At 29.9% G+C, this 10,532-nt stretch overlaps 3 protein-coding genes and 1 long non-coding RNA gene across 4 annotated transcripts; 1 reads left to right on the forward strand and 3 right to left on the reverse strand.

The window, feature by feature from the left end:
• Nucleotides 1–993: 993 nt before the first annotated feature.
• Nucleotides 994–3,484, forward strand: LOC111688777. The gene has a single exon (XM_023451289.2). The coding sequence runs from the start codon at nt 1,030–1,032 to the stop codon at nt 3,142–3,144; it is 2,115 nt and encodes a 704-aa protein (XP_023307057.2). The 5' UTR covers nt 994–1,029; the 3' UTR covers nt 3,145–3,484.
• Nucleotides 3,485–3,528: 44 nt separating this feature from the next.
• Nucleotides 3,529–5,024, reverse strand: LOC111688783 (selenocysteine insertion sequence-binding protein 2). The gene is made up of 3 exons (XM_023451294.2): nt 4,468–5,024; nt 4,113–4,333; nt 3,529–4,041 (listed from the first exon to the last, which is right to left on the reverse strand). Exons 1-3 carry the CDS (start codon nt 4,929–4,931, stop codon nt 3,809–3,811), a joined length of 918 nt encoding a protein of 305 aa, XP_023307062.2. The 5' UTR covers nt 4,932–5,024; the 3' UTR covers nt 3,529–3,808.
• A 450-nt stretch (nt 5,025–5,474) lies between these two features.
• On the reverse strand, nt 5,475–9,676 carry LOC111688769 (gustatory receptor for bitter taste 66a). The gene is made up of 5 exons (XM_023451278.2): nt 9,316–9,676; nt 6,610–7,487; nt 5,987–6,172; nt 5,840–5,929; nt 5,475–5,770 (listed from the first exon to the last, which is right to left on the reverse strand). The coding sequence occupies exons 1-5, from the start codon at nt 9,548–9,550 to the stop codon at nt 5,570–5,572; spliced, it is 1,590 nt and encodes a 529-aa protein (XP_023307046.2). The 5' UTR covers nt 9,551–9,676; the 3' UTR covers nt 5,475–5,569.
• Nucleotides 9,677–9,798: 122 nt separating this feature from the next.
• LOC124420050 lies at nt 9,799–10,445 on the reverse strand. The gene is made up of 2 exons (XR_006940993.1): nt 10,197–10,445; nt 9,799–10,111 (listed from the first exon to the last, which is right to left on the reverse strand). It is a non-coding gene; the product is annotated as an uncharacterized LOC124420050 (long non-coding RNA).
• Between the last annotated feature and the right edge of the window lie 87 nt (nt 10,446–10,532).

Genomic DNA, 10,532 nt, shown 5'->3' on the forward strand with positions numbered 1-10,532 from the left:
TGAAATTTAGTTAAATAATTAAAATAATTTACAAGAAGATGTGCACAAAATTAGTTTTATTTACATTTTTCAATTTCAAACCTAGTACCTGTTAGTCATTTTATACTAGCTGAACTAGAAAACAACATCGCTAACTCGCGGTACGGAGTTTCCCGTTCTCGGAAACTTGTTTTGTTACTGCCGGTCCACACTACGAAACTTTTCTTGGATAACTTTTGATTTTGCATGAGAGAGAAAGAATATCATTCATCTCTCTCGCGGTACGGAGTTTTGTTTTGTTATTCCTCTCATTCGTACGACAACAAATCAATGCAATAAACACGTAGTTTCTGAAACAAAAGTTTATATGTATGTGAGGACATTAAGGAAACTTCAAAAGAGAATTAATAAAAAGTTTCTTAACAAAAGTTTTCTAGTGTGGACGAGGTCTAACTAGAAAATTTTTCGCTTTAGGAGATCCCTTGAAATGTATATTTTAAATGTTATTCAATCTGGTGCCGTATTTCCTCAGTTTAACGATTACGTAGAAACATGATATTTTTAGACAGATAATTAGACAGATAGAATTCCTAGTGAAGTAGATAGTCTAAATAATCTTAGTGTCAGAATTATTAACTTAAACTTGTCGGATTACTGCCTTACGAGTATGCTTACCACAAGCGGTAGTCTTATCACCTATAACGCAGATGAGCACTGGGTCTATATTGCTCATGTGGACATTAAAAAGTCCTTTAAACTTCTTGCCTGGGCTGTCCTAAAAGTTTTGATATTTTTAAAAGTTATTTTATTTTTTTCTCGCTATTGAAAATGGTGAGGTAATTGAAAAGTGTTTTCGAATTACCAAAAAATTCCGGGAGTGAAATTAATCTAAATAATGAAGTTTTAAAAGAACTGTCATTTATGTTACTTTCCTAAACCTGTAATTTTCCCTACACTTTCCAACACTGTCCCCCACTAGTAACAGCTGTTTTACTTAATCCAATCATCAATAAATAAAAAAAATAAAAACACTTCAGTTGCAAACGAATAATGTCAAGCCGGTTTCAGAGACTTTTACTTGCTTTAATTTTAATTACAATAAATTCAATAAAATGTAGTTATACTTACTTCGCTATAGAACAATGTCCCGGAACTGATGTTCCCAATATAAGACATCAAACACAATTCAACGAAATTTCGGTAATATTCTATTACACCCAATGGAGTGAGGAGAGTTTAGAAGCATTAAAACATTACAATGATGTGGCAGAACATTTTGGAGATCGGGTATATTTTGCAGCCGTAGATTGTTGGCATTTGGCGTGTAATTGCTCTAAAACTTTAACAATCACAGTAGGATCGGGTTCTCCACACAAATGGCCAACATTAATGGTACATTACGGACGTCAGGGACAATTGAAAATTCAATATAATGGTCTATTTACCTATAGAGCTATGGTACAATTTCTCAAAAATGTAATGCAACCATTAGAACGTTTAGCAAATAGACAGGAATTGGATCAAATGAAAGCGTCAACAGATGCAATTGTCATGGGAGTATTTGAAAATGCAAATGTTAAGGAATATAAACAGTATTTAATGGCATCTTTGAAGTGGTTGGAGCATGACCCCATACGCTCGTATTGTTTTATAGTAAATTTTGTTAAACCCAATGATACAAACGTTAAAGTACCCAATTTGTTGTTACAAAATCATAAGACTAAAAAATCTTTTGTGGACTATCATGACTTCAAATGGAATGCCAGCAATATAGTGCAATGGTTACAAGATGATCTTAATGATGATTACAGTCTCCTGCATGGTTATACTACACCTATAACAATTGCTCAAAAAATTAAAAAGCAACCGGTATTGGTTATTTTTGTAAATCAGCCACAACAATTTTTTGGCTACATGGAGAAATATGTCGACAAAAAGCAGCACTTTACAAAGGCCTCATTAGTTTGTAAAAAGTCATACAAGAGAAAAGTAAAAATAGGCAATAGCCAGCATGTTATACGTAATTTACCAATATTTAGTGATAGTCGTTATTGTCATTATTATAATCCAGTTTTAGTATTGAAAAATCTTTACAATTATTATGAAATCAATCATTATATGAAAGAGCTATATCAACAATTTGCCAATCCCGCTTTAAGCCAACAAAGTTATAATCCCACTAAAGAAATTTATGAACTATTAGATTTTTACCAACACACAGAATGTATATTGAAAAAAGATATTGCTTTGCAAACAACTTTACACATTAGTGTGGTAAAAAGATTGGATGGTTATTTAAATAATGAACAACACCTACAAAACAGCAATCGTTCCTTGGCCACGGTGCTATTGGATACACAACGTTATCAAGACTATTTGGAAAATCTTGATATAACACCCACCCCCAAAAGTATGGCCACTGTTATTCTCATAGACCAGGAAAAGGAAAATATGTTTATCATGGAGGATACATTTGCCATGTACAATTTAATGGAATTTGTTAAGAAATTCTACAATAATGGTTTAACTAATTATTATAAAAATAAAGAAAACATTCCAGCCAATAGCTTAACTCGTTCGTCCTATACCTTTAACTATGATATAGAATTAAAACACTTAAATCGTGTAATATTTTTAAATAATCTACAACACAGCCACAATCAAACTTTAATAGTTTTAATATATTCACCCGATTGTGCTTTATGCGGTAATATACAACATTCCTTTATACAACTCTCTTTATTACTACGTCATATACCAGACTTGAATTTTATACGCATTAATGTCATGGACAATGATTTACCTTGGCAATATAATATGCCTTTTCTGCCTGCTCTACTAGTATTTCCAGAACAGCGTTTTTCCGAATCACGTATGTTTCCTTTGCACTTGAAGCCTGATATACGTAATGTTTTTGGTTTTATACTATCACAACTTAAGGCCCAGCAACAGGTTAGTCTTGTATTGGCCATGTGTCAGAGAGGATCATTGCCAGCGGTACACTCGCAAAGTTGTTGGCAATTTGCTAAAACTATATTGATGCAGCATATAGGAAAACACTTGCAATATTGGCAAATGTTTGAAGCTGAGCGCAGTTTAATCTTTGAACGTTTACGTGCCTTTAAAGATATGAGTTTAGATATACAACGTAATTTAAGACTGTAATCGAAACAAATACTTACATACATGTACATACAAAATAAATAATGTTGAAATAATAATAATATAAAAATAGGTCTCAATAGTTTTGTTCCAATACTGGTTAGGTTTCAGGTTGTACAGTAAAGTGGTAGTCGCATAGACAAGCCATAGATTAAACTAAATTTGAAATTTCAAAAATAAGTATATGTTCGTTGATTCTTACCAGAATTAATTCTTAAGTAGCTCTAACTAAGAACCTACAAATATAGAAATAAACTAAACATTCATTTATTAATATATAATATTTATTAATATAAAAATTTTCAGTTCTTTTTTATTATGCTCTATTATTTACATATTTATTGAAATATCTAATCTCTATATGTATTTCAAATTTGCAAAATTTTTCACTTAACATTATGCTTCATTAAATATATTAAATTCCAAAAATATAAACATTTGTATGTATAAAATTTAATGCAAAAAACAATACATTTCAATCCTTTTTATATATAAAGTATTTACAACAGAATATAGAGAACCTATTCTTATTAAAAATTTAATTATTGACAGATAATCTGTATTTAATTAATTATAAACTGAATATTAAGAAAATGTCAAAACCAAATGGAATAAAATCATAAATAAGGGATTGAAACTATTTCGAAAGAAATGTACGATAACTTAACTACAATTCCTTTAAAACAAGAGATTCATACATTTCCCTAGCTTGCTTTAAAGCTTCAATTACTTTCGCATATGTTTCGCGCGCTCCATCATAATCTAAAATACCCATACAACTAACAGAAGCCTTTTTGTACAGAAAATAAGCCATTTGTCTTCGTTGAAATGCAAACACCACCGGTATTTGCTGATCATGACATATAGTTTTAATATTTTCAATTGTTGCATCTAAAGTAACTATAGGAAATAATTAAAAATACTAATTTAAAAAAGTATTTAATTTATATAAAATTTTTTCATAAAATTACCATCTCCTTCCGTATGTTCACAATCGGTAGCAATTATAACTAATTTGATTTTATTGATGCGCAAGTAATTTTGCACTTGATGAAAACCTATAACAAAACGTTTGTGGGCCCGTGCTTTAATTTGGTTTTGAGCATAAGCTCTTCGTTGAAAGTGATTTAGTTCTCGTATAAGTTGCTCACAATGTTCTTTCAATTCGGGTGTGGTGCAACAGTTACAATATCTGGAAAAGAATGTGATTATAGATAGATAGATAGATAGATAGATAGATAGATAGATAGATAGATGATAAATAGATAGATAGCGGATCGCATTTTAAGCAGCTGTTTAAAGATTTTAAACTCCAATCAAACTTACTCTCGAAATCGATTTGAATGTAAACGATAACTTTTCTTTTCATTTTCTACTCTACCATCATTCACCACCAACTTCATCAATTTATCTGCTGATTCATCTATCTCCTTCTCCAGCCTAGCCGCCTGTTCGCGTTTCATTTGGCGATATTGTAAAATAGACTTTTTCAGACGACTTGGCTTTTTTACTTTACCATTTTCCCTTTGTTTTCCCCTTTTCTTTAATAGTACTCTGTGTGTATCTACAATGCATTTCCTTACTCTAACATTCTTTGCTAGGCCCTTTGATTTCCCTCGTTGTTTGACTTTGACAAATTGCAGCAGATTGAAATTGTTTGTGGCAGTCATACGTTTATATTTGGAATTGCGTATTTTCGGTAAGGCAGTTGTGGCAGCAGGTGCATTACTGCTATTTTGTTGCATTCTTTCGAAGGTGGCATGATCAATTACTTTAAATTTATCGGACATATTTATTTGTTGATTTTTTATTATATTTTGTGTAGTTTTATTAACAAAATACTAGCAGTGTTAAAGAGATTCTAGATTTTTGTTATCTTTCAGTGTTGAAAAATGTTTTTAGATCCAAAGTGGCAGTGTTGTAAAGAACACTTTTTCAATGAAAATTCTCATTAAAATTATTTATAACAGAAAATTAAATTTGAATTTTCAACAAGTTGGAAAGTTATGAATATATTTGATGAATAGTAAATATCTTTAACATATAAGATATTTTTCATTAACCCATCGAAAATTTAAATAATAACTATATTTGAATTTAATTTTGGAGTAATTTTAAAGCTTGCTAATAAAAATGGTTTAAGGTAGATTTTAAAGAAATCTTGTTACGAAGAAGATTTTCTTTTGTATGGAAAATCTAGTTCTAGAATTCGTTGTAGTTTAAATGGGCCATTAAAATGTACCCCCTTATTGAAATACAATTTTATTAAAAAAATTAAAAATTGTGTTATGAATGTGCTTAAACATTTAATGTTTTCTTTATTTGTGTATCATTAGAAAATAAATAATAGAAAAAATATAAATGAAATGTGCAATAATAATTAAAATAAAAAAAACATGTATTAATTTCATAATAAAAACAAATTATATTATATTTCTGTAGTCAAGGCACTTGTTATAGTGCTTGTTATAAAAGTTGTCAATGATGAAGTTGAATTCATTTGCTGTTCTTCCGAATCATTGTCCAAGGAACGGGTTGAGCTAATGCTATTCATGGCCTCTTTAGCCTGCTGAGCAGCTAAATTGAATTGAATCAAAATTATTAGATAACTAGTTATGCCGCCACTTATCTAAAATTAAGGATAAATAGAAAAATTTTAAATAACTCATTAATTTAATAGTTTTTTTTAACGAATTACTCCATATAAAGTTTCCATATTTAAAGAAAAGAAACCACAGGCGGAAAAATCTACATTATGATTTAATAATTTCAATGATAAATGATTAACCTGTAAATAAATTATTGTAAAATTAGAAGAAATGTAAATTTTAAAAGGTAGTATTACAATTTCATAAAGCTCATTGTTATCAACAACGACACCACATTTATGCAAACATATGCCAGTACATTTAGATTCCAAAGAAGTTTTCCAACTTAGATAAATCAAGTAAACACACTTTCCAGATGTATAGAAAAGAAATATTCCGGTGATAAAAGCGTTTCTCGCTGACAGAAATAGTGATGGTATGTCCTAAAAATTTAAACAATTTAAAAGTACTTATTCAATTGCTAATCAAATTGATGTCATAGACAAAGTTCGAGAACTGAGAATCTGAAATTTGTAAATGTAATGCTTTGTCTTAGTTATAACAAAGGCAATCTGCCTTCTTTAAAACACAAACAGTAAGATATCCGACCACTTTTAGAATAAAGACTATCGGTTTTTGGACTCTCCGTTATCTTTAGAATATAGACAATCACATATCCGACTACTTTGCTCTCTATTCTTTAGTACATATTGAAATAGTCGGATATCTGACTATCTTCATTAGAATAAAGGCATATACATAGATATCGTACTCTCAGTTTTAAAACAAAAACAGTCAAATATTCGATTCTCTAGTTCAGTTCCTAATACTTCGATTAAATATTACTGATCAAACCAATTCTTTTCAAACATCTACTAACTTGATCCTGTGTAGCACAATATAGAAAATATAATTGTGCCGTAAATATAAGAAATCCATAAGCCATTATCACCAAAATCGGATAGCTCCATAGTTCATTTAACAGTTTACCAATTTCACATATCTCATCGTGTAATTGACAAAAATTATTAAGCTTCTCCTCAACTTTAACTATATCATTCAATTGACTCTCATACATAATCTTCATTTGGTTATTCTTCTTTTTCGTTGATAATTGATTGAAATTATTAATAGATGTTGCAGCTGCTGTTCCCACCGGTATTATACGATTTTTACCCAATTTAAATTTAGCCAAATCGCTTGCACTCGCACCACTTAATTCAGCATACAGATAATTCAAATTCACATTCTCTTCTTGGACATCTTGTAGAAATCCTTTTATTTGTTTTTCTTTATTATTGACAAAATTCTTCTTATCGTTTCTAGAGGCCATCTTGTAGCGTTCATGTTCATCGACCATTTCATTAAGTGCTCTATTTATGGCGGCGAAACGTTGTTGCAATGCATGCAATGTCACTGCAAACCAGATTTTATCTAACGAATTAAATAGTGTGGGAATACATGAAAATATCCATAGTAATGATTTCCATTTAGTATAATCAATTAAAACTATATAGGTTGATAGCATAATAGTTAATTCACAAACAAATACAAATACTATCATAACGCAAATGCGCTTGCGCAAAGGGGTATTATCGATTATGCAACCTTCGCGTAATAGACGCTCGTCCACCATTCGTATACGTTCGTATAGTTTGCCCAAACGATTTTGATTACGTAATGCACTTAGTTGATCCGTAACCATCATTACTAAACCAATATAGGTTAGAAATATACCGATAACAAAAGTTAAGGTACCTGGAAAGATTGATGTGAAGATATTCTTAAAATCGGAAGTGAAATCAATAAATATGTAGAATGTTATTATAACGCGTTTTAGTTCAGTTCTAGGTTAGTTGTAGTTCAGCTCTAGTTCAGTTCTAGTTCAAGTTCAGTTCTAGTTCAGTTCTAGTTCAGTTCTAGTTCAGTTCTAGTTCAGTTCTAGTTCAGTTCTAGTTCAGTTCTAGTTCAGTTCTAGTTCAGTTCTAGTTCAGTTCTAGTTCAGTTCTAGTTCAGTTCTAGTTCAGTTCTAGTTCAGTTCTAGTTCAGTTCTAATTTAATTCTAGTTCAGTTCTAGTTCAGTTCTAGTTCAGTTCTAGTTCAGTTCTAGTTCAGTTCTAGTTCAGTTCTAGTTCAGTTCTAGTTCAGTTCTAGTTTAATTCTAGTTCAGTTCTAGTTCAGTTCTAGTTCAGTTCTAGTTCAGTTCTAGTTCAGTTCTAGTTCAGTTCTAGTTCAGTTCTAGTTCAGTTCTAGTTCAGTTCTAGTTCAGTTCCAGTTCAGTTCCAGTTCAGTTCCAGTTCAGTTCCAGTTCAGTTCCAGTTCAGTTCCAGTTCAGTTCCAGTTCAGTTCCATTTCAGTTCTAGTTCAATCGGAAGTGAAATCAATAAATATGTAGAGTGTTTTTATAACGCGTTTTAATTCAGTTCTAGGTTAGTTGTAGTTCAGCTCTAGTTCAGTTCTAGTTCAGTTTTAGTTCAAGTTCAGTTCTAGTTCAGTTTTAGTTCAAGTTCCCCTTCTAGTTCATTTCTAGTTCAGTTCCAATTCAGTTCCATTTCAGTTCCATTTCAGTTCTAGTTCAGTTCTAGTTCAGTTCTAGTTCAGTTCTAGTTCAGTTCTAGTTCAGTTCTAGTTCAGTTCTAGTTCAGTTCTAGTTCAGTTCTAGTTCAGTTCTAGTTCAGTTCTAATTCAATTCTATTAAAGTTCTAGTTCAGTTCTAGTTGAGTTCTATTAAAGTTCTTGTTCAGTTATAGTTTAGTCCTAGTTCAGTTCTAGTGCAATTTTAGTTCTAGTTCAATTCTAATTCAGTTCTAGTTTAGTTGTAGTTCAGTACTAGTTCAGTTCTAGTTCAGTTTTAGTTCAGTTCTAGTTCAGTTCTAGTTCAGTTCTAGTTCATTTCTAGTTCAGTTCTAGTTCAGTTCTAGTTCAGTTCTAGTTCAATTCTAGTTTAGTTCTAGTTCAGTTCTAGTTCAGTTCTAGTTCAGTTTTGGTGCAGTCCTAGTTCAGTTCTAAATCAGTTCTAGTTGAGTTCTAGATCAGTTCTAGTTGAGTTCTAGATCAGTTCTAGTTCAGTTCTAATTTAATTATAGTTTAGTTCTAGTTCAGTTCTAGTTCAGTTCTAGTTCTAGTTCAGTTCTAGTTCAGTTCTAGTTCAGTTCTAGTTCAGTTCTCGTTCAGTTCTAGTTCTATATCAGTTCTAGTTCGGTTCTAGTTCAGTTCTAGTTAAGCCCTAGTTAAGTTCTAGTTCGATTCTAGTTCAGTTCTAATTCAGCTCTATCTCAGTTCTAGTTCAAATCTAGTTCATTTCTAGTTCTAGTCCAGTTCTAGATCAAATTTAGTTCTAATTAAGAACATGGGGCCGGATATACTGATAACTATGTGTGTAATGGTCAATATCAAAAATGAGTCATGATTTTAAATAGATATGTTAAAAACGTAACATTGTCGTTGTTAAAATGAAGTTATCACCCGTAAAGCAGTAATTAACCATTAATTAATTATACAATTACAACTTTAAATATTAATTCTATTTAAAATATCCTATATATATCCTTCAAATGAAAATCTTATCTTTTTTCATTTTACTTACTTTGTGACGTTTTCAAGGTATTATCCTTATCCGAAAATGAGTAAATTAATAAATTATATAATACAATAACAATGATCATAGACAAAACTACACCAATTGTACCGATTGTAGATTTTTTCAATTCACTATAATTTTGATAAACTTGTAAATTATAGGGATAAATACCCAAAACTTTACACAATATAAATAATTGTGAAAAATAAAAAAGTATTGGTTGCACTGTATACTGTGACATCGTGTCTGCTTCTTAACATGAGAACTAATATTTAAACAATACTTATTACTTGCTAAAAACCTGACACAATAACGTGTTGTTCATATTCGAAAAAAGCACTTCATTTAATTAAAAGTTATTAGTTAAAAGGGGTTAGAGAAAACTGATTTTAATCTAATGATAAGGGAATGAAAAAAAATGTAAAAAATTCAGTAAATAAAACGATTAATATCTAGATTAATAAATAATATACAGACTTAACAAACATGTATCTATTACACAAAACTTTGTTTTATTTATTTATGTTTTTTTATTTTTACAATAAAACGTTCTTACAAGAATTTTGAGAATAATTTTTGTGATATGTGGGAAAAACTGAAAATTTTATAGAAGTTACAACAATGATGTTTTAACAAAAAGAAATGCATTAAATTAATATTTTTGAAAAAAATGTGTATTTATTTTAACTTTTTAGTTCAGTTCAGCCTACAGTAAATAAACATTCTCCCTTTTCTCCAGTTATTATAAATATGTTTTATTTGTTTAACGGCGTTTACGTTGGTCTTCACGTCTGCGTTCCTCCTGAAATTTAAATTTGAAATATAAATTTTAGTAAATGTGGAAAATAATGTTATATTTATTTATAAATTTCCGCATCATGCTTTACATTTCATTGCGTTTTATTTTTTAAATCTTAATGGTTTCTTGAATCCATGGATTTGTTTATTAAAAGATGTTGATTTATTTTGCTTAATGTATGAATTCTTTAAGCTGTAACACAAATAAATTCTTTGGATTTAAATTAGTAATGATCGTAATATATCTATCTATCTATCTATCTATCTATCTATCTATTTATCTATCTATCTATCTATCTATCTATCTATCTATCTTACTATCTATCTATCTATCTTACTATCTATCTATCTTACTATCTATCTATCTATCTATCTATCTATCTATCTATCTATCTATCTATCTATCTATCTATCTATCTATCTAT

This window comes from Lucilia cuprina, chromosome 5 (assembly GCF_022045245.1).
Source record: "Lucilia cuprina isolate Lc7/37 chromosome 5, ASM2204524v1, whole genome shotgun sequence".
In the NCBI taxonomy this organism is placed as follows: Eukaryota; Metazoa; Arthropoda; class Insecta; order Diptera; family Calliphoridae; genus Lucilia; species Lucilia cuprina.

What these genes read in the sequence shown, in the direction of transcription:
- LOC111688777 (XM_023451289.2), top strand. Translation starts at nt 1,030, where the DNA reads ATGTCAAGCCGGTTTCAGAGACTTTTACTTGCTTTAATTTTAATTACA.
- LOC111688783 (XM_023451294.2), bottom strand. Translation starts at nt 4,931, where the DNA reads ATGTCCGATAAATTTAAAGTAATTGATCATGCCACCTTCGAAAGAATG. An exon ending in CATTCAAATCGATTTCGAGA is followed by an intron (nt 4,334 to 4,467) that starts GTAAGTTTGATT and finishes ATTCTTTTCCAG; the next exon opens with ATATTGTAACTGTTGCACCA. An exon ending in TGAACATACGGAAGGAGATG is followed by an intron (nt 4,042 to 4,112) that starts GTAATTTTATGA and finishes TATTTCCTATAG; the next exon opens with TTACTTTAGATGCAACAATT.
- LOC111688769 (XM_023451278.2), bottom strand. Translation starts at nt 9,550, where the DNA reads ATGTCACAGTATACAGTGCAACCAATACTTTTTTATTTTTCACAATTA. An exon ending in TACCTTGAAAACGTCACAAA is followed by an intron (nt 7,488 to 9,315) that starts GTAAGTAAAATG and finishes CAATCTTTCCAG; the next exon opens with GTACCTTAACTTTTGTTATC. An exon ending in ATATGGAAACTTTATATGGA is followed by an intron (nt 5,771 to 5,839) that starts GTAATTCGTTAA and finishes CCTTAATTTTAG; the next exon opens with ATAAGTGGCGGCATAACTAG.